The following is a 25,121-nucleotide window of genomic DNA, read 5'->3' as shown; positions in this document are numbered from 1 at the left end:
ACTATATATATTGTTTGCTCTTAAATTAAACTCGAATGTTTTTGTTTAACAATTAAATCAGTTCTACGACATACCTACTTGCTTTGATTAGAAGGTATGTTAATAGATAGAATAGTATACAGGGTGATTTTTAGTACTTACTTGAAAATAGTGTATGAAACTAATTTTTGGACTATTAAATAAGGATATTCTGTTATATCAAGCATGTATAGGTCATTACCAATGTTATGTTCAACACAATCTAATCTAAACGAATAATATTACACTAAATTATCTGAAGTACAAGATATGTAGCTTACAGTGTCATCGATCAAGAATTATAAATAAGAGACCTACCGCTGTTATCCGGTGAAATAAATAATAATAATATAATACAATTTATATGTAAGGTAAAAGCAACTCGTTGAATGAAATGAAAAAAAGGTCAGGGCGTTGCAAGTTTAAGGGCTTGCATTTGACAGGTTACTAAACGGGGACGACGTAGTACGTTTTAAGTATTGAACAAAAGCTTTGTAGCGTGGGCAGTTATACATATACAATAATAACACCGTTGCCTTAATTCGAAAAGTCCCGTCACCCGCGCATATCCTTAGCAGAAATTATTAAAAAATGTTATCTGATAAAAAAAAAAGGAAAATTTCTAATTTACAAAAACGTGTTGTACCATATAATATTACAGCATGATACAAAATGTGATAAACTCTAAATAACTACTCGTAGTTTCAAAATGTGTTAAGCTCTACACATACAACCATTAATGTCTTTACAAACATTTTTTAAACTTTATTTTAAAATAATGTAAAATTAAATTTCAACTTCAGGGCCTACTACTTCTTCTCAGTAAATGTCTGCCTCCTTCTTGTTACCCGTGATATTATTTAGTTTGGTGTAGAACTCTAACTGATGGTTAGTTTACAATTAATATAAAAAAGGTTCAGGATCAAAACTCACATGATTTAACGGAACTTGTTAGTTTCGATACTAAATCGCTACAATCAAGGCAGTTAATTTAGATCGGTTTTGGTTGTTTTGAAATAAACTGATTTGTAACTAGTTTTAACGATTGTAGGTATGTTTAATCATGTGGCAATGTATGTGATGTTGCAGATGCTTTCGCCAAGTGCAAGTTGCAACTAGTTTACCGTGCCTAACTATATAACAAGTTTGTTGTTATTATTTTATTTATTATAATATATTTGCGTTGTGTACCAGACGACAATAGGATTGCCAAAGATTATGATTGACGGTGGCCGCATGGGGATAGCAATACACATCCTACAACCGTTATAGCACTTGCGTTCATAGTTCGGAATGTTTTTTTTTTTTTGTTATTTTCTATTGTGTCGACAGTAGTGTAATTCTAAAAAAAATGTGTATGTGCTTACACACATTATAATATTATGAATATCACCGTTATGTTTAGCAAATTCGGGCTTTTCTATGTATATTATATGTATTGTATACTCGCAACAACTCTTATATTGTGTATTGTATTTTATTATATTATTATTATTATTATTTTTGTTTAGGTACGCGTGTGTGCACAGAAATAATGACAGTGGCGTTTCCGCGGAGTGCAGTGGGCCGAGAGCGAACGGTTGTATGATAATTACGTTCACAATTACTAATAAAACCAACAGTAATAATCATGTATAAATAAATATATATAAATACAATATTTTTTTTTTTAAGTAACTGAATATTTTTTTAACACTTGCCACATAATCATTACAATGTAATAATAATAATAATAATAATAGAGGGAACCGGCAATTACAGAACGACGTGTGATAGAAATAAGTGAGAGATGCGTTTTTTATATGTTCAAGAGCCTTGGACCGTATGTAATGTATTTTCTGTAAAATCATTAAATTAGATTATTGCCAATTATCGGGATCCAGTTGTAACAAGATGGCATCCGGGCGGCCGTGCACACACAATAACCACCTCTCGATCAACCGCCGAAAACCTCCGGCTGACAGTTATAATAATAATCATGTGTGTAATAATGTAAATATACATATAATTATTATGATTCAGCGTTTTATAATTTCTGGGTTGACCTGTCTAGTAATCAGCCCACACACAACAATAGTCCTGGTAATAATGACTGGGATATTTTTCAATATACGCAGGACTATATTTAATGTAATATTATTATGTTATTTTTTTTATCGTTTCTAACGCATAGCATAGGTACATATAATAATATATAACCACATTTTTCTATATTAAGTTTTAAAACATGTATAATATAATATACCATTCCAAAAACCAAAACGACGATTGTACATGAACGAGTTTGGACACGGGACTCTTAAAAATGTATTATTATGGTTATTTCTTTCCAAGTCGTATATTGAAACGTCATATTAACGAGTCTTGTTATACTAAAACAATATTATATATTATAAGTATTGAATTAAGTTTATTTGAAAAGTTATATAGTTAGTATTAATCAGTTTCAAATGAATTATAGGTACATATTACATAATATCATTGATCTTAGGCGATTTTATTTTTATTCAAATTAATATAAAGTACTTAACGGCCCTTATTTTGAATATTTTATGAGATACAATTAAATAAGATAATGGAAGCAATAGTTAATAAGAGAATTTGAGACTATTGGAAAACCATAAACAATTAAGTTCTCAAACACTAATATTAAAATTTAAATATGTTGTATTTAGGCACAAAAGTTTACTACGCACCATTACTTTAGAATTATTACATAGCATTAAATATTGATTTTATTTATAATTGTAAGTGATTAGAATATTCGATACGTTTGCTTTATGTTTTCATTCGATAAAATGTTCAACAATAATTTATTTAACTTAAATCGGCGTGTACTGAATACACAAAAAAAAAAAATACATAGATGGACTAACTAAAACTATGGTTAATATTGAGACACAATAAATTTATAATTGGAAATAGTTGCTTTAAATAAATGTTTAGTTGGCTCAACTATTTATTTTGTTATTTGAACTATGAATTTTGTGTTTGTCCTTCCCTATATTGACTATAATTTTAGTTGATCCAACTATGTATGTTATTCCGTTTAGTAGGCATAAATAAGTTGAGGGTTTCTAGTAATATTATATTTTTCCAGCAATTATTTCAGTACAATGTTAATTGAATGACAAATTATAATTAATGTTAAAAAAAAAAATTTTAATTACGCACAGAAAAAATACATAGTTGGTCCAACTGAATTTTTAGTTAAATCAACTATTCATTTAGTTATTCCAACTAGAAATTAATTGTGTCCCTAAATCAATAATCATTTTTGTTGGACCAATACTAAGTATTCTTTCCCGCGCGATCATCGCTTAATCTAAAACAGCGATAACCATTTATACAATTTGCCTAGTTCTAATAATTGATATTTTATTCTTTTATATATTCACGGTAGATAGGACTTAATTTTTACCAAGAGTGTGTAAACACAAACATGCCTTATCAACGCATTGTTCCAATGTTGAACGCACGTGCGAGGTTCCCGGTTGGAAATGTAATGCGTGTCGTAAACAGTCAATCATTGGATTTCGGGGGCGTGCGCTGTCGGAGCGCTGGAGTTGTGGACACTATATTATATTATGTGTGTGTTATTTTCAACACCACCGTCGGATGGGGTCCTGCGGGAAAAGATAGCGGGATAGCCGGTCTGGGGGGGGGAGGGGTATATTATTGGAGAGCAACGAGTGCGACTTGGAAACGGATGGACGAGATGACGTGCGGTAGCGCGGAGGAAGTTATTTTCAAATCAACATCGCCGCGGGACGCCACGGGTATGGCTAGTCAGAGGGTCGTCTAAACGGTGGAAATCTCGCCGTAAAAACGTCGATAATGAAACCAAACGCGGACCGGGGACTTGGTGACAAAAAAGAGGAAAACTCCTACATGTATAGCGGATGCCCCACGGGGTCAGTTTGACATGTGGGCGTCTGTTCGAAAAACGAATACAACAAAAACGATAACGTGCGTGTGTGTGTGTGTGTGTGTATCGCCGTTTCCATAATACACCATTACAATAATATTATATTGTATTTGAATGAAAACGGAGAGCCCTTTTAATTATTGTTGTCAGTGGTCGTCCTATATTGGTCTTACGCGTACATAAGTTATTCCTAAAAATATATCAAATTCATTACAATAACAATTATTATTATGTTAAATTACCCGTAAGCCGTAGCTGTAATAGACCAAAATATAATATTATTCTTTTGGTAAAATGATTATATTGTTGTCAAACAATGCGCGATTTATATAGAACAATATGCACAATAGTCAATAACCCAAACGACAATGCCATGTTCTATGCGTTCGTACAAACATTCTAATAAGTAACAGAACCCTTTCACGACATCAGACAGCGAGAACCGAAATAATAATAATATCAGCTATTATTGCGATTACACACGTGGTCGAAACCTTTTTAGTTAAATTTGAAATTATTAGAATTAACAACGTGAACTGGTCCACCTGTTAGCGGTAAGTCAGCTTTATTAAATTTTTCAGTTTACGATTTTAATCGTAGGTCTGATTTCTATTTCCAGATAAAGAAACGTAGGACTGACAAGACTGTTTATGGCCCTAATGCGCCAATTAGTTGAGCTCTTGTAATAAACTAAATACAGATATCTTTCATGATTCTTTAGATAAGTTAAAAATCTACTTAACTTGTAGTTAATTTGTTTCTTCTCACTACCTGTATGTTTTCTCAATATTTATTTACATTTAAAATTGTATTTTATGCGTACTGATACTCAAATTAATTGACACGTTCCCTAACCTAACTTAACTTTACCTAAATGACGTATCGTTGCCATTTTTATCTATTTAAACTTAAGTGATGCGTATACAAAAATGAAGTTAGATCGATAAAAAATATATTGAAAATGAAAAGTTTATTATTTATAAACGATATCGGTTTTCAAAAAAACCTAGTCAAGAGACTACATGTGCTCGTATTTTTTTTACTGGCTTGAAATCGAACCGCATCAAAAATTTGTAAGGTATTTTGTTTTAAATCATCGTACAACTGATATTAAAATATGAACACTGAGAAATGTTTCTTTTAAAGACACTTTAAATTAACCTGAAAAAGTTATTACGACCGAAATATATTTAACTATATTATTCTATCGATATTTGTTTATATTTTACCGGTTATTTTGAAAATAGAACATTTTTTTCTATGAATTTTAAAGTTTAGTTTTAACGTGAATATGTTTTATTTTCAATATTTTTCAACAAATGATAAACAATAAATTTAAAAACGGTTAACCACATATAAAATTGTCTTTTATTTATTGTTAAATTTTTACTGTATTATAACAGTGGCAAAATTGTAATTTTTTTCTATAGAAAATACTGAATTAAAGATTAAAACCAAAAAAGCGAATTGTTGTGGCTGACGTCTATATTAATAAGTATACTCTTATCTACACATTTTAATAGTGTAAGCTTCAAAGTAAGATTTTTTTTTAAATTTACTTATAGATATGTACTTTATTTAGATAGGTAGGTTTCTGTTTGAAAATAGTTAGGTAGCGTCCATTTAAAAATAAAAATTCAATGAATCGTCACGAAGTAATTTTAATAACTGAACTAAGTGAGTATATAATAATGTTCTAAATTTAAGCGGTTAGGTTAGCTTCCATGACCGGCAGACCGGTACACAGTTGTTTCGTGTTTCCCGTCTAATGGTACTGCGCGCCGTCGCCACTTTGGTATATTATAGACTCCGCCTTGGTCGCCCTATACGTTAATTGGCCACTTGTCCAATGGCTGTGCTCCAACACGTTCCCTCGGTTAAATAAATATTTTTAATTTTTACATCAAGTCACCGCCGACAAACATAATATTATAATGTATGAATAATGCTTACCGTTATAATTGCACGAGAGACTTTATTATTACTATTTATTATGTTTACAGTTATTATAATAATATAGCTACCGAGAATGTTTAATTCAGCCGCAATTTACTTTATAATGACTCGAGACACAGATATCAATGTGTATAACACAACATAATATATTTTAGCCTCTACCTAACCACACACACGAATTTAAAACTATAAATTTCCTCCAAATGTTTTGATGCGGTTTAGAGAGAATTGCTATAATAAAAAATAAATGAGAAACAAGAATGAGATAAGTAAACAATATTGTTAGAATTCCTGTTAAAAATTATAAATATTATGTAAAAATGTTTTGCCTATTTTAAGAATACTGCGACAACCAGTATGCAATATTATATTTATCAATGAAATACCATTCCTAAAGTGTATTGCCTATTGCTGTGAGGAATATTTATATCTTTTAAATTTTATACGGCTAAATATACAATAATATGTAGTTAGTACCTACTACGAATTTCATATATTGAGATTTGAGTGTTAACTGATGACTTTTGTGTTTTACATTCAAATGAAAACTGTAATGATTAATGAAATTATTAATTTTAATGATATAGGAAGTATACATTTGGATTTGGCTATTATTAACATTTGTAATCTTGTACCTCCTCTTTATGTAGGAAATAGGTATTCCTATATATTTATTCAGCTATTATATTATATATTTTGTATTTATATAAATTTAATATACAGTACTTTAATAATCTATAAAACAAAAATATATGGGTCATTAAAATGCTATGAATGATGAACGCCAATATGCTTAATAACTAGGTACTACTAGGTTAACGGTTACTTTATAATGTAGTTATAATTTCTCCCAAGATAAAATATTTAATAAAATTTGAAAATATTTCCTTACCTGTATCCGGTCTTCTGGTAAATCGGTTTTTAAGGAAAGCATTTCTCTAGCATAAACATCAGGGTAGTGAGCGTCTTTAAATGCTTTTTCTAATTCTTCTAATTGGTAACTGGTAAATATAGTCCTAAAAATGTATTATAGAACGTTAAATGGTATTAGTATTTGTAAGATATCTGTTGTGGAATCCTATAATGGTTAACCTAAAATAAATTATCTGTAAAATACATTATTTCCTATGTAATTATTTTAATAATTTATTTTTAGAATTCTATGCTCAACTATACTTATTGCTCTATTTTTAAAATCATATGACTTTTAGAGGGGGGACTTTTATTTAACTGCTTGCCTGTGCCTTCTTTTTTTCTTCTTCTTGCTGGATCCAAAAGACGTTGTCATTCCCTCATTGCTGTAGTCCTTGCCGGATTCTTGACGATTTAAATGACTTAATCCTGAAAGATAAAAATTACCTTAAGTAATGTATTTATAGTTGCAAACAATAATATATCACTCAAAGGGGTTTTAGTACAACACAATACACTATACGAATTGTGTTTAGTTCACAGGTTTGCATAATGAAAGCTTACCAATACACTAAAGTGCTTTCGCCTATCTCAGCACAATTAGTAAAATCTATAATAACATTAATACGAAAAAAACTAAGAAAATGTTCTTGGTGTAATTTAAATACGCATTTTAATTAAACTGGATACAGGTAACAGTGATTCTTTTAATGTAGGTACCTATTATATTTGTATAAACATAATAAGGATATAAAAATCTTATTATACTTTCTTAGCCTTTGAAATTTAGTAAAAACCCTTTAAATCCGTCTGAATAGGTGACCTCAAGTAGAATTTTAATTAATAAAAAACATGTTTTTCTTTTAGCACAATTCTGTTTTATTCCATGGTTTTTAATTCTCTGCTGGAGTTTCGGGAAGAGAATACTACTAGGTATTCATAAGTAATAATTCCCTAAAGATAATATTTCCGGGAATTCTGTCACTACCGCTTTTTCGCATGTTTTGCTTTTACAAAAACTCCTCTTGGCTCGACTGTTAATATTAAATGTTTAAGGTATCGTTAAAACAAAAAACCAAAATCGAAATAAACAATTGAAGAAATTCCTTAACGATTAAATACAATATAGTAATTACATTTCTCAGAATATTGTATTTGCAATATAAAATTATTTACCGCTTTTGTTTGGTTTTTTTTTTTAAGTTTTGTAAAAACTTAATTTACGCATTTTTCTACATATTGGTAAAAATAAAAAACAAAAAGAAAATTAAGTATACACACTCACGCGCGCGCGCGCACACACATCCGGTGGTAGCAAAAAGCCATGGCTCGTTTCCACCCGTATCCATGGTGACGACGATAGTGGTACGACCTGCTGTTTTTTTTATGTTATGTTTAGGCATATAAAAGAGCGAGACACACATTGTGGTGGCAGTGAAAGCAAGAAGGAAGAGCGGGCGACCGAGAAGAATGAGATGTGAGAGGCTACGACCGAGAGGAGACTTCGCGCGTGATTGCGTTTTGTTCAAAGGGGCTGGTTTGACTCCCTTGTTAACTTGCTGTTGGATGTATGTATTTGTATGTATTATTTATATGTATATGTATCAACATTGTTAAATACACGAGGACGTCTCAAATGATGCACAGTAATCAATTATTAATTTAAAGTTGTAATTGGTGTACCACTGTCAACACGCGCAAGGTACTGAAGGTTCCTTTTGTAAACATACCCATACCTACATAATTTATAGTATTATAATACAGTATTCAACGCCTTCTACAATTACCTAACGTCAGTCGCACAATAAATTGGACAAGATAGCCATAAAAAGCATGATATTATAATATACAAGACGTCTCCATCTAGATCCATATACTAATCAAATTATATTTTCTAAATAAGGTTGTTGCTGATGACCGATGACAAGATAATATTATAAGACAAACTATTTTCATCGTTTCTTCAAGAGTAAGCTAAATGTATATTCTGTACACACAAAATGAATAAAACAACATGCAATTAGGTACGTTTAATCGCTTTCGGTTGTCAAATAAAAATATTACTTATTGGTGGTCATACTATGGCCGTCTTATAGTACTTACTTATTTAACATAATAAAAAAAAGTTATTGGTAAATATATTATATTGTTATAAAATTACTGTTGTCCTATAACTTAGGTTTGATATATTTTGTTTATTGTAAAAGGAGTATTATATTGTTGGGGACAATAGAGTGACGCTATTTGAAAAATACAGAAAACAATTTATAAAAAAAGAAATGTTTTATGAGAGATTTCAGTGTTAATTCGTTTTTGAATATAAATATGCAAGCTTTAATTTTATTTTATAACAGTTTTACTATTAGTTATAATATGGTTTCCATAATATCAAATAATATTACCGGAGTAACTCTCGCCGTCTCGGTATTCAATATAGTTTAAATCCGTTTTTTTTCCACTATGAGATGAAAAGTGTAATTCAAAAGAAAGAAAAACAGTTAAAAAATCGATAAAATATTATAATTTAATAGGATTTTATGGACGGTCGAAATTGTATTAAAATGAAATAGAAATAAAAATTAGAAATCGATTAACAAACATTTTATGGTAGAAACTTGGGGTCTCGGTTACGCACTTGAATACTGTAGTTAATATGTGTTAACATACGTGATGGCGGTTCACGGATCACGTGAATACAAATCATATAAAACCTGCACAGGTATTTTTAATCACGTGAATTAGTTAAAAGTCTTACATGTGATCACGTGTATTAATAATAGTCACGTGATCAAGAGTGTTTTTAATAATATTCGCGTGAATATTATCCCGACCAAGAGCTAGATATTATACGTTAAGAATTAAATACGCGAGTATACAAATAACATACGGATCCACGTAAATTTAATTATAAATTGGCGGACAACATTATATCACATATGCTTTATATAACGGATAAGAATATCATTTTTTAATTTTAGCTGTTTTACTTATTTTATTTACATATTATACTCTCCTACAAAAGTAGGATAATTTATTACCATATAACTTTTCTTAATATTTTGGAGTAATAGAACGGAATCAATTGGTATACAAATATAACTCATCCACATTTAATTTTGACAAGTATCTAGAACGAAGTCTGACAAAAGCTATCCAGTTCAATTACATATTTGTACGTGGTTTTATAATATACCTAATCGTTTTTAGACAATTGTTGATCACGTCTATAGATTGTACCTACAATATTTTGTTTTGACTTACTATACTATTTAGTGTATTAAATTATAATGACCCTATTTTACGAGAAGTTACAACCAATGATCAAAGTATAGATCTCATTTACAATACTTAGGTATATTATCTTGTAAATTATATGTATATAGGTATAGCTATTAGCTGGTACCTATTTAATAACAGATGGTTCGCCTGTATTGTTTGGCCGTTTGCAGTATTCTGAACATCCGATTTTTTTCATCACTTAATCGAATTATGGAGTTAATTGAACCCCGAGATTTCTGCTATTTTTTTTCTTATTGAATACAAATGTTTAATAGTTATGCGAAAATTGGTGCTCAAAGTCCTCAATGCAATAATTGCGGTTTGGAATTTTCAACAGATTTTCACATGCATTCCTCGTTCTGTTCTCAACACAATACTGGCAACGGCGGCCCGGAATCGATAAGTCTGCGGTCGTCGAGCACACGCATGTTTTGCCCTTGTATAACATAATAATATAGTTTAGGCACTCACTTATACTTAATAATATGTGGATGGCGATATAATGTAGCGGTAAATACCGATTTTTAATGTGTACACACACACACATGCTGGTCGGCGTGTGTATAGCACGACCATTATATTATTTTTGGCCGGTGAATAATCCTCGACGAAGGTGTAACTTTTGCTACCCCTTTTACGATCGTCGATAGCATTGTACTCCGGGCCACGGTCCGATGACAGGTCGCTAATCAAAATATTCCGCCCACCAATGTTGGGACCAATAAAAGCCTTTTATGTTAGCCAACATTTAGGTATACCTGAACACACCGCCACCGGGTATTATAAATAAATAAAATAAACGTTAACGTTATATTATGCCGTTATATACTTACCTACATCGCACGGCGCTTTTTGCTATTTTTCGTTTAAAAAAAAAAATCGGTGGGCGTAGGTACAACCGGCTGCGGCGATTCATTGTTACCAACATTTTGTCAGTTCCCTGTCACATTTCTTTATTTCCCTCCAAACACCTTCGCGTACGCGTAACCCTTCACTTCCATCACACACACACACCGAAGCAGATGTTCCCCTTGTTCAAACACAACGTCGTTTTTCGTTATTGTCGGTTAAACCAAGACATGCATAGCGTTCATATATAGTGTATATTGTTGTATTGATAACAATATTATAAGATCACTTAATCGATGTGCTGTATCACCCCGGTGCCCACCGGTCGTCCGAAAGCGGTGACGGCGTATCTCATCCCTCTTTCTAGTATAAATATTGTAGATCTATCGATTTTGTATGTGTGTGTGCGCGTGCAGGACACCCTCGAGGGAACACGTCCCGTTGGAATGAGATGTAAGTGCGTGTACATCCCATCAACCGGAATAAAGGAAATAAAGCAAACGCGATTATATTAGACGATCATTTGGTTCAACCACCACAAACACCATAATTTCGTCTTTTCTGTTTTTTTTACTCTGCACATTTTACCAAAAGCATTGGACAATCAGTTTTTGAGCATCCTACCTATAGTCTACCGTCAACTCAAAAATATGCACTCATGTAACGTTCCTTTAACGTAAATAATATCAAGCTACTTAATATTAATCTGCCATCTGTGGTGGTTATACATAATATCATAATTTACTTTTACAAGACGTATATGATCGACTCGAGACCTCGTTAATAATAATTAAATCACGTAGAAAAAAATCGTACTTGTATAGATGATTAACGCATTTTTTTTTTTTTTGACACAAGGAAGCTTTCAGAACAAATAAAATAATATTATTACATAGAATTTTGCAATTTATTGAATCCTATAGGCTATACAGTGTATACACCGGTATAAAATATGTATATGCTTAACAATATTATAGAATTATCCTTAAATTAGAAATATGGTTGGTGAAAACGATGATCGGCGATTTAAATTGCATAATATTACAGTCAACTCGAGTTTAAACACAAATACCTAACTAGAGTTTGATTATGAATTTTTAAACATTTTACCATTACAACTTTAGCATATTTTATACTTTTTACTTCATACAAAGCGATAATTTACACCGCCACAATACTAAATAAAAAAAGTGTTATTGAATGTGTGTACAGAAGTTCAACAATACAAGCTAAACAAACATAATGTTCTTTATTAAAAATAATACAATGTCTTTTTTTAAGTTATTTTCACCATAAAATCAAACTGTAAAAAAAATACCGACAGCACATAAGACACACAACAGCTGCTAAACAAGGTATTTTGAACGACTTAATTCGTTTTATTAAAATATTTTTTTTAAAAAATAGTGTATATACTATATAATATAAAAATATGTATGAGTAACTACACATATATTTTAAGTCATTAATTTATAATTATAATAAAGTTTATTCACACCCATAAATCTGCCTCTTAAGCATATTACGCTAATAGATTTCTTAAAATTTCAATAAGGTCTATATGACTACTACAACAGCCTTCAAATCACTTCGGTGGCTGATAATTTATATGATTTTCTAATATTCGTGTTAGTTGATGTTCAAAAATCGCACACACTGTAAACATTTTTTTTCCTTTGATTTGTATAATGAAAAATGAGTTTCAGCAAACCCTTTCTGTATGTAATAATAATATAATTACTATACCATAATACTATACATTGATAAATCAAAACAGCTCTTTTTTATATACATTGCGCGTGGTTGTTGAATGGGTTTATTATGTTTGCCGGGGTAAAAGAACTAGCGAGAATGATAGATAGAAAAAGAGGCATTAACGACGTCTAGTAAATGCGTCATGGACCGCATTACAATAGGCACGCTGACAATATGTTTTCTCTACTTCACACCTTCGCCCTTTCATTGTGTCCTCCGAAAAAAAACGATATTCGTACAGAATATTCCTATAAGTATAAACGCGAAAAAAGCAATTTTATCAGAAAAAAAAACGTTTATTATGATTTCAAAAAAAAGTGTTTGCTGACTTTTCTTGTGAGAGGGAAATTATATGTATGGCAAATAACAGTATACTTTAAAGTGTTCATCAGTAGCTGGAGTATTGTGAAGAGATACTGCCCTAAAGAGAGGGGAAAAGTGAATGGAGAATTTTGTAAATTCAATTACCAGGCTCGTTGTCTGCCACTTATGACGTAGCTGAATCCGTGGCATACGATGAACACGGTGAAAGCTGACGGAGTGTTAAACGCGTTAACAGTTTGTCCGCTGGGAATTGAAACAAACATATAATATATCTGCTATATTATATACAAGTACCACATAGATTGGCCTGTGTGAATGCCGATCTCGATCAAATGGGTGTGGTACGGCATCCAGTGCGGTGACGATGTACATAACATTTTTTATAATATAATACAAAGGCCTGATACTAACGGATACGAATAAAACGACTCAATCAAACTGACATAATGTATAATATATAATAATGTGTGGTTTTACTTTATTATATTTTACTGTTTAAAAATATATTATGCCTAACCTTAAACCCTGTGACGGCGCACACGCTGCTTTAGAATATAAAACGTTTCCATGTATTATAAGTTGTAATAATAACTGTTATAACTAATGTAACTAATAATCATACATTTTTTACCTGAGTCTATTGTATAACTGCGGCAGCCCACTTATAGTCTTACAATTAGACTAGGTTTCAGGTCATTGATATGAAAATCATGATTTCACGAATCGTTAAACGATTCAACGATGAAAAATACTAAACGTGTGTACAAATACGTTATGTCGATTTTGTAAAGGATTAGCTATCTAAACTATAATTGCTAAGACTTCACGTTGAGCAGCTATTCTGGGATTTCAAAACGGCCAAGAACAAACAGTGGATAATTCTATCAGACTTCGGACTATATTATATATAACTTTTATACCAGTGGCAACCCCGAAGCGAAGTAAGTGCGTGAAAACATACATATACATATATATATATATATATACTTGAGAGCTGAGCTACCGTCGCCGCCTAATAACGCGATACTCCGGAGTGTGCAAAATAAAAGGGTGCGCGGGCGTTAAATTGAAAAATATTTGCCCGCCAATAACCCATTACGGGGTGGCTTATCGAAATGCCTCGTAATTTACTCTCACCCTGACACCAGCACACCCTGCAAACACATAATAATGTGTACACGACTTGACACCCCATATATGCTCCGGCACTTTTAGCTGTGATGTGCACTATTATTGTGTTCTTCGGTAGTACGACGACGGCTGGCAGCGGTTCCGGAAAGACACGACCAAAGCACACATAGCAGTATACAAGAATAGTACAGCTCCTTTGAGAATCAAACATGACCACGAATGTCGCCTTATAATCCTTTGCCCGGAAGCCGACAATCTAATTTTCTCCGTTACATCAACTGGTCAGCTTAGCCGCCGGTTTGGATTTTCCGTTTAATTCGTTTATGGTCGCCGTACAAATTATATGGCAACCAAGCCTCAATCCCATAACTGTCAAAAATCGTTGACTAGGTACTTTTTCAAATCTAGAAGATTCCAATATCGAATATTATTGGTAAACCTTCTGGTATAATAATTGTCATGTTGCCGTTGCCCGTTGTGTAAATGTTAAATGTACTTTTACATTAAAACAGCTTCGCAGTTCCTCAGATAAGTGCATCTCTTGAAACACGTGTTACACAAAAAAGTGCTAGGGCGTCTAAAGCCCTTTTTTCTTTGGAGTTAGGTTAGGTTACTATTAAATAGGTACTATTTTACTTAAAATATTATTTTATAAAGTATCTGATTTAACAAAAAATGATTGAAAGTGCACTACTCTAATACATACAACTACTCTAATTCATTAACTTTACAATGTATTAAAATTTTGTTAGACCTCTTATTCTTTCATTTATTTACTTTTTAGTTATCAGCTAGTTCATAAAATAACAGATTACATCAAATAGCGGCTATTTTCAATTTTACCCTTCTTTTATTGTTTAAAAATACACGGCCTGGCAGTTATGATAATGGCAATGGTTACGATAGTAAGATTTACAAAATGTTTATAGTGTTATAAGTATGTATAAAATTCAAACGATACAATACAAAATAAAAGGCATAACAATACAATACCTAACCGAACAATCACCGCTGTTAATATAATATACAATTACGTCAAGATATCCTGAGTTTGGCAGTAACTCGAGCAGAAATTAAAGTCCCCTATGTGTATGTATTTTAATATTCCAAAACGACAGTAGGTACCGTCCTCGAAATAGATTTTTTTTTATCGTAGGCGTAAATTAGTAAATGCACGTTACCAGTGCATACCTTACCTATACTCGACTTTAACTATAATAAATTATGTAATACGGCGATTACTGGAACGGCGTGTCCCTATCATGCATCGATCGGTTCTTTTATAATATTAACCGTATGAGCACGTAAAATTGTATTATACAGTATAAAAGGCGGTGTGTACATTATTTTTATCGATTCGATTAGTCTACCCCGCCTGTTGTGCGCGCTACTAATGCTGCTGTTGCTGCTTCTGCTGTGTGTATGTGTGTGTGTATTAATAATTGTAGAGTATCGCCAAGGGACGACGACGGATGGGGCGAGGGTGTTTGAAACCGACAAATAAAACTGGTAACCCGGTGGAAATTAATTCTAGTGACCACTCGACACCGGCACAGCGCTAATCGACCGTGTAACTGATATATTATAGGTCCGATCCGGCCGCGTACCGCTGGGAATAGTGTTTGTAAAACTTGATACAGCACACACGCACACACACACATATTATACTAGGGCGTGAGTATATTATGTAACATGTGCACGACTTAACGGTTGAATACGCCAATATCGAGGTAAGAAGACACGACACGTAATGGAAAACGAGAATGATACGGGAAAAAAGGCAAAAGCCCGTGAAATCTATGAATGTGGGGCTGCCACTTTGCGCGGACACACCAATCGGCCAGATTGAGTTCATCGACTTAATGAAATCGTTTTTACGACATATTAATTGTTGTCGGCGTGAAAAACTGATGATAAGCTCAACCACGGTACCTAACTACGCGTAAATGCTTTACGGAATTAAAAATTAAGCTTGTGCGGTAAACCATAACGATCAGTGCTCAATGGATTTATAATAATTAAATAATTATTCAATATACGAACACAAAATTAAAACCAAAATTAAGCGAGTTATTTTCAGTCTGCTTAAACATGTTTTTACCACTGAAAATCACCGGCGCGACGCCCTCTTAATAAAAAACAAGAGCTATCTCAGTATAGAATATTATTTTGTTAAAAAATGAAATTTTTGTGGAACTAGTAAAGAACCCGATCATAGTTTTGTTTATCCCATGTGCGTTTGTCTGACGTTTTATTGCAAAGTTATTACAGAGCAAAAAAGTTAAAGTCAATTTTAGATTTTTATTTTGATCTGTTAATAAACTTAATTGCGCTTGATTATTTTTTTTTATTCCGCAAGTCTCAAATTGAATGGACGCCACGTTTCGTTTAATTCCACAATTTTCATTACAATGTTCTCTTACATAGTTGAGAAAATTATTTTTTAATTTGGCTACTCTATTTACCATTTACTCAACAGTCGTGACAGATGCTCTAACTTCTTCAAAAATGTAATCATAATCGATCTTTAAGTCGAATGTCGGGTTGTATGAACATTCATTAAACGTTAATCGAATAAATAGACTCTTACGGTAATTGTAAGAATTCCTTTAAACACTAGTTAGTGACATGTAATTGCGTCCCTTTAAATTTATATAAATCATCAATTAATAATCTAATTCATACCTTCACATAACACTTCTTCATTCTCATACCTACACTAATGTAATATCTTTTTTGCGTTGTATGCTCTTGTAAATTCAATCGTTACTGAGGGATGTGTGAGAGTAATGATGTGTGCTTAGTATAATTATTATAATCTTATAACTTCCACAGTGTATATTAAAAAAGATTAACTTGAAATGTAAATAAAAATTGCTTATTTATTTTTGTATAATATTGTTGTACAGAGTTAATAAAAAATGCTGCAACTATGTTGAGTTATCTATTTATTTTACAATCTTATAACGTTTCTTGATGATATAAGCTGGTAGACGAAGATATTATTGAGATGTAGCAAAGGTTAAAACTTAAGCTTTATACGATTACCACAAGTCGTATAGTCAAGAATACAAGACAAGACATTTTGATAATTTAAGCTTTTGACGATTAGGCTTTTGCCTTTTGACAATTTAAGCTTCTGCTGACAACGTGCATTTTTTTCTGAGTTAAATTATTATTGAAGCAAATCTCATAGTACTTAAAGAAGGTTCGTTTCTAAAGCTCGCTAAAATTATTGAGATAATAGGTAAAACGAAAAAAAAATAGCATAAGGAGCATCAGGACGAAGAAAACATTTAGTGATTTTATAACGATATTGTTATCTCAAATAACTAATATTAAATTATATTTTTAACTTTTGTTGTAATTAAAAAAAAGCACTTAAATGTTATTTGTATGTTTTTAAAAAATACTAATTACAAATAAGTGTTATAATTTGTTTCGATTATTGTTTTTTGACAGATTATTGTAACAAAACATTTATATTATTATTATAATTATTTTATCGTATCGGGGCGGTCGTTATATTTGATTAAAATGAAATTAATATTATTTGTTTCATAATATAATTGTATACACGTGCAACGGAGATGTCAAACTAAATGTTTTTTAATCAGTGCAAATTAGATTTATTTCTACCGGATGTACCGATGAATAAGCTTGCAAAGCGCACGGTTTTATTGGCCGTCTACTAATGTAAGCCGGTTATGAGGCATTTAAAATCTAAATAATCCTCTACTCGGCTTACGGCATTCGGGTCTCTTGAACAGTCCGGAAAGACGCAATTTTCCGGTCTCAGTTAACATAATAACATAATCGGATTGATTATATACGCTACGAGATATAACAGAACTAGGATATCCAGATATTTATTTTTACTCCTTTAAAACCGTACTCGCTCTACTGTAATAAATAGTATCATTAGTTCGAGTTATAGCATTTTTAATGTATAAAGCTATAGCGGATTTAAAATCCTTTTCAGCGTTTCTATAAAATACATTTACTGAAACTTCTAATTTAATCGTTTTATATATAATATCAGTTTTTTTCTTTACATTTTGATACCGTTATAGTGCAATCAATAATATATTATAGTAAAGTTAAATCCTAATATCGAAGTAGAAAATGTCACTAGAAGACTTATTTTATTCTAAAGTTCTTACAGACAAATTGTCCAAATGATATAGAAGGAACTAATAGTTTAAAATTATCAATAATTATTCTGACAAACTTACATTAAACTGTTTTTAAATAAAACTGACTATCATTGGATACCTGCTCATTTACCATAATTGTGTATACTATATAAAATTATCATAATTTTATGATTGAAAATATATAGGTTTGTATTTAATTGACAAATTGTTGATTTCTAAAATGGATCTAAGTATTATTAAGTTTATTAATTATTAAAATGAATTATTATAATAAAATACATATTAACAAAATACATATAACTATGTTTATTACTATCAATATTGAATACTGATATTTTACCATCTTCAAAAACATTAGCAAAATAAAGACTAATTCGATTAATAGTAATGATATTAATTGAAAAAAACTAAACTTGTAAGAAATATGAGTTTATTTTAATACATATAGAATTTATATTTTGAATTATAATAATTAATATTTAACACTCGATTTTTTTCACGAAGATTGCCACATTATAATTTTATTTTTAATTGCTATTTTTGTCACAAAGTCAAGAATATGATTAATTTATGCATTTATATAGTAATTGTTTTTATATTAAATCATTTTAAAACATTTACAACGAGTTTCGTCGATTTTTTTTAAAAAAACTGTAACTTATTAAATTTTGTCATTAAAAAACAATTTCAAGATGGACGTGTACCGCTATGTTATTTAATGATGCACGTATATTTGCAGGTACACTAAATGACCGACAAGCTCTCAGTTTGCGAACGACTGCATGCACAGCAGGAGTAATGGCTGCCAATTATACCGATTCAAAGGAACCACTCGTGAAGCCAACCCCCTCAATATGGCCTACCTTTCAACTTAACTTACACTCACACACATTTTTATGGATGTGTGTATGTATAAAATATTATAATGCATGCGCTTGAAAAAACTACACGATAAACCGTCGAACACCTTTTTACAATAACAACATTCTTGTGTACATTCAAAAAGTATAACGACAACAAATTAAAAGTTTAAAGTCACGTGTTACGTACTTGAGTAACTTTACAGAGAAACGAGTATTTTTTATCAAAGTGTACATTTTTGTTATTAAAAGACAAATCAAATAAACTATGAAGAGGGTATAAAATGTTATTTATTACAACACCGTGCATTAAAATACATTAAAATTTGTCTATTTAAATATGAATATAATTAATAATATCGTAAAGTTTGTTTGATTTCCTTTACAATATATGTATATTGATTTTGGTAATTCGAATTATAGAGAATCTATACCCTTATAAACATTAATAATATATTACAGACCAACGTAAACTTTATAAACCTGTATTTTTAGGCTGACAACATATTGCATAATTTACGTTACACATTTTTAAGAAAATATTGATGAGAATTTACATAACTGCAATTTATATAATATAATTTGCAGTATTTATAATATACTTATACAGGATACCGACCTAAAACGTATGTATGTAATTAAACTGAACATGTAAAAATAATATTAATAAATAATCTAGATTTGTTTTCATGCAGCACAAGGGAAATATATTTATTTTTGAAATAAACAGTAAACTTTTTTTTTACAAAATATCTATAGAAAAAAAAATTTAAAACGTATTTAACAAATATATGATATAATAGTTAAATCATTTTTTGTTGTGGTTATTGATAAAACGACAGCACACAGGCCAAGAAAACTAAGATAATTGTTGGTCTCTCATAAAATCAAAATAATATGGGTTATTAATCAAATTAAAGCATACAGGGTAAGAAAAAAAAATAATTATCATTGTTTAACCAAACAATAATAGTAATAAATGTGTGCTATAATAACTATAGCTTTAACTATAGCTTTAATAAATATAAAAATAAACGTATTCTAGTGGTCAGTAAAGAATTTTTTTTTAACCTTGTATTGGTAAGAAAAAAAAATAAACGCTTGTGTCATATTCTACTCGGCAATGAAAAAAGTACTTGAAGTCACTACCACATCAAGTGAAAACAGAATACCTACCCTTGTTTTGAAAATAGTTTTACTGCTAATTCACGACGACGGCTCAAGTATGGTAGTTTGAGTGAACAAAAGAAACCCCGCATTTTATGAAGCTCATTTAGAGGATCTTACATTGAAAGCAGGTAAGTATAATATATATTATAAAATGTCGCTTTAGTTGTAATGAGCCTTAGTATAGCATACAAGGTAGAAACATCATATTACAATACCTTACACAAGAGTCTAAATTATTGCGTCCTATAAAGTTGATATTGTATTATTAAACGAAAATTGCACAAGTATTTTATGTAAGCACATTTTTTTACCGCTTTCTCGGTAATGTGTCCACTCATTTGTAGAAATAAAAAAATGAGTAAACTGCAGAAAATTAGACCTTATTTTAATAATAAATTCGATAGTTTCTGTTGTTGTCAATTCATTTTATACCTGTATGGATTCAACACCTGTTAAAATAATATTTACACTTCTTGTTCATAGTACAGGAAATTATATGTCACGTATTTTTCTTGTGTGTGTTAATAGAAAAACAGTTAAGCACAGTTTGGAATGAAACCAAACTAGGTAGTTAAATGTGCTGCTAAACCTAAACGCTTTTTATCTATACGAATAAATTGTATTTTTTTTTTTTGTATGTCAACGTCGTCAATATAAAGCCTAGAAAACGTTTGATTCTAAATAAGTTGGCCTTTTGTTACCACTTTGGAAATAAAATGTATAGGATTTTTATTGTATTTAAAACTTATTATAAATTATTATCAAAGATCAAAATCAGTACCTAATCAGTACCAAAATCAGTACTTTATGTTCCTAATCGTTTAACATGTCACAAAAATGTTGATTCGGTTTTAAATCGACATCGTTTAAAAATTGGGTCTATAATACAATAATTCTAGTTTCTGAAAATTCATAACATCTCTGAGGTATTTAGCTTTTAGACTGTTTAAAAATGCCTTATACTACTTTTAAGCAATTTAAACGCAACTCATGATACATCCTAAGTATGATAATTGATTTATTTTTCTTTACAGTCTTATTGTAATACAATACGCCACGAATAAGGTCTTCAATTTATAAGAAAGCGTCTACTTTTAATAGTTTAATTCAAACTACTAGAAGCATTATGGTCTTGTAATGAGTACAGAAAATTAGTGTTTTCTACTTAACCGCAATATGAATATAATTTAAGTGCTAAACCCGACGATGTTGATACAACTGTTAGTTCTTTTTTCGAGAGAGTTTTATCTTGAAAACAGTTTAAAATGTGTAAACAAACCAACGAGCTGTGTACTTACTCGTAAAAACTGTCAAGGTTTCCAAGTCTTTTAAACGGTATTGTACAATTTTACTGACAATAATTAATCGACGTACTTTAATTTTAAAATATATTCGTTTTTAGTAGTATTTATTAGTAATTTATGTTACTTTTGTATAATATCGCCGGTTACTCTCTTATAATTACTGATCATTACACGTCTTATTTCTTGGATTAAAATTACTATAGAATTTTACCATGTTTGCACTGTGTGTGTATTTTTCAACATCGATAACTAATTGTTTTCACATTTTAAGAGATTAAAAATATACCTCTACTCTTGATTTAAAACGAAAATCTTCATATTTTACCAAAAAAGTCGTTCACGATTTAGATGAACTATTACACTCATTTTATTGTGATTTAACTATACGGTGACCGCGAGAATGTAATTACCTTTGGCTAAAACCTTAGTAAAAAAAGAGTATAAAAATGGTCTCAAATTTTTAAAATGAGGTGTTCTTAATGAAGGGTTTCCGCTCCTCGTGTAATTCATGTGTTGTAATTATAAATTGTTAAAAAAAAATGCTTATTTGTAAAAATTGCTTACAGATTGTATGTTACAATTAAAGTTCAATAAATTAAAAAAAAATTGCAAGTAGTTTTCACTTTTTTCCCTAAGCTTGTCACTTTTTTGGGGGGATTTTTTAAAATCAGCACCTGTTGAAAATTCGGGTTTACCTATTTAAAATTTGTTTTAGCTTTTTTATTCTATCAGTATAATATATCTTTCTTTGCTCTGACGCATATTGTATTTGCACGTTTTAAGCGTATTTGTACACATTATTTTACACTTTTATTTTTATTTTGCACTTGACCTTTTTCAAATGGGAGGGGGTGAGGGGAACGCTACGTTTTGTCATTTATGTTACATAGATTATTACTATTAACTATTATGTTGTAGAATAGTTATAGAATATAGTCTATGGGTTCCTTTGGGTGGGTGTACGGGACGTGCAATGTTATATTATATTATGTAGTCGCTGTTCCCATAACGTTGGTTGGCACAGCTTAGCGTGTGTTAGACATAGGACTTGTGCGGTCGTTGTCGTCGTTGTATATACCTACATATATTATAGTAGCCGTCGGTTTGGTTGTACCTATGTAAATACAAGGTACCCGATACGACGTGTGAAGAATGGCCGTGATTCGAATAATATGTTAACGTGTTGCGCACATGATGTACTCGTGTGTTATTATTCTTTTGAGAAGGCGCGCGCGACGAACATGAGAACATCCTGCGGCTGCCGTCTCTTCTAAAGAGCGAATCTCATCTACACTTTACTAGTGTTTGTTTCTATGGCGCACAAGAGACGGCGGCGGTGGTGGTGGTGGTTGTGGCGTTTATTGAAGACGTGACTATGTGCTGCTCTACAAAGGTCAACAGGTGACGGTGGCGCCATACGACGAACGCCGCCGCCCACGGTCTCCACCGTCTTCACCGCCGTCGACGTAGCACTGACATATGGCTTCTGTTTTTAGAGTAATTTTCGGTTGTTTTTATTATTATTTTTCTTTTCTTATTTTTTTTCGCTCCCGGTTTTGTTATTGTTTTCTTTGCACCGCAACCGTCGGGTCTTGGTGTTGGTCCGCACAGAAAACCCGCACTCCGTATGCGTCCATATAGACTTCTTCTTATAGCGACGGTCGTTGAATAGCGCCTCGCGGTGGTGACAAAGTCGTTTTACAAAATAATAATAATAATATCACACCGTCTCAGCCACGGCGTCACCGACCGGCTGCTGCCGATGCTTACAGAGACGACCTTCGAGCATTATTTGTTGTCATTATATGCCCACTATATATACGGTTACCCGCGTATCTCATCCCAAAATGTTTTCTCACCGTTCCAAACGTCTGTTTGTGTGTGAAAACGGTCCCGAAACAAAAGCACACAATATTACAAGCAAACCATTTTAACCCATATTATTGTAGAACTCCGAGAAAAGGTCCCTACACAAACGCAGGTGTGAATTAATTTAAACACACGTTTACCATAACATCGTTTTCGAGTGTGGTAGTCACACCTAATAATTCTTTTAATTATTACATTGATAGTATGGAAAACATTTATGTACATAAAATTAATACTATTCGTGATTTACAATCGAATAGGAGACACAAACGTCATAATCGATAAGAATATGTTTTTTTTATAAGTTATGTTGCGTATTATGCAATATGCATACTATTAAGGCAAACATATAGGTAATACATATTTTACTTCGCCTATTTAAACAAAATGCAACCCAATATACAATTTTTTGTTGTTTTTAATACATTATGCATGCGTCCAACAATATTGTGAGTCTTAGTACATATTACATTGTTGTTTTTTATAATTAAAAAAAAACACCTAGCTAATGTGTGTATTAAATAGTTTTTAGCTTTGATGAGTAGTTGAAGAGTCAATGTTTTTACAATGATGTTTTTATTTTATTATCCATACCGCTGAAAAGAATCCCTAAAATAGCAATTCTATTGATAACAAATTGACTTAAAAGGTACTTTATTGATTCTAAACGATTAGATTATAAAAAAAAAGATAAAAATTAGAACATCACTACTAACTAACGCCAATAATAAACATATATTAATAAGTGGTTATCTTCTTCAACCACCATCCCTAAATATTAATACGTTGGAATTGAAAATAAAGAACAGGACATTATATAATGCCTCTGTAAATTATACGATGTATTTTATATCTAATTTTGTTAAATGTAAAGTAATTTACTTAATTTAATAAAAAATATAGTATTTTATTTAGTTATAAGTTATAACTATAGTTTTTTAAGTAATCGTAAACTAACCTTCTCAACATTACATTAATGTAAAAAAAAATTAACAAAGTCGTTATGATTTAATTAATTTTATACAATATACAAAATACACAAATTACATATACCTATGCATGTAAGCAGAATCAGTAATATTTTATGTTTTCTAATAATGAGTATAAATATATTTTATTTTTAAATGTCCGAAAAATGTTGTAAAAGTAATTATTCTCTTGATATTATTAAGTACCTTAAAAGTATCACTAAACAATTCTAAACACGATAACATATAACTTAAGGACATATATATTCGATGACTAAAAAAAATACGGTCTATTTAGCGTTTAGAAGAATACCAGTTAGTACTATAAGCGGCTCTGTAGAAGAAGTTATGAACAAACTAAGTTGTATTACAAAAGAATATCGATCAGACTCTCAGGAAGATTTTGAATGGCGCCACTATCTCGGACTCGTCGCGAACACGTATTCGTGTTTTATTTAATTTGATTTCTACAAGTGCGTTGGATTATTTTATTAAACATTTTTTTTAACCGTTTGTTTGAATTGACTGGACCGACGCGACTAGAGAGCAATGGATATATTATAATATTAATATGCTAGTCAGCGTACAGCAGCAACGACGCCGTTCGGTACGATCGAATTAAATATAATAATAATAATCAT

The 25,121-nt window shown here is 31.0% G+C and overlaps 1 protein-coding gene across 2 annotated transcripts in view; it reads right to left on the bottom strand.

Moving 5' to 3' along the window:
- The window catches only part of LOC126835524 (visual system homeobox 1-like), a 65,668-nt gene that overhangs the window by 20,628 nt on the left and 19,919 nt on the right, over window positions 1–25,121 (bottom strand). Inside the window, exons 3-4 of one of the 2 annotated variants that reach the window (XM_050568180.1) lie at window positions 7,141–7,243; window positions 6,795–6,918 (exon numbers count right to left, since the gene is read on the bottom strand). In XM_050568180.1, coding sequence (XP_050424137.1) covers window positions 6,795–6,918; window positions 7,141–7,243 — 227 coding nt within the window. The remainder of the gene's footprint in view (window positions 1–6,794; window positions 6,919–7,140; window positions 7,244–25,121) is intronic. The other variant, XM_050568181.1, reaches the window with a different exon arrangement.

The sequence above is a fragment of the Adelges cooleyi genome, unplaced genomic scaffold (genome assembly GCF_023614345.1).
Source record: "Adelges cooleyi isolate 19-005CV unplaced genomic scaffold, UGA_ACOO_1.1 ACOO_flye_CR_arks_rails_tigmint_CR_PRNA_23, whole genome shotgun sequence".
Classification (NCBI taxonomy): domain Eukaryota; kingdom Metazoa; phylum Arthropoda; class Insecta; order Hemiptera; family Adelgidae; genus Adelges; species Adelges cooleyi.
This window is presented reverse-complemented; position numbering and strand designations above follow the sequence as displayed.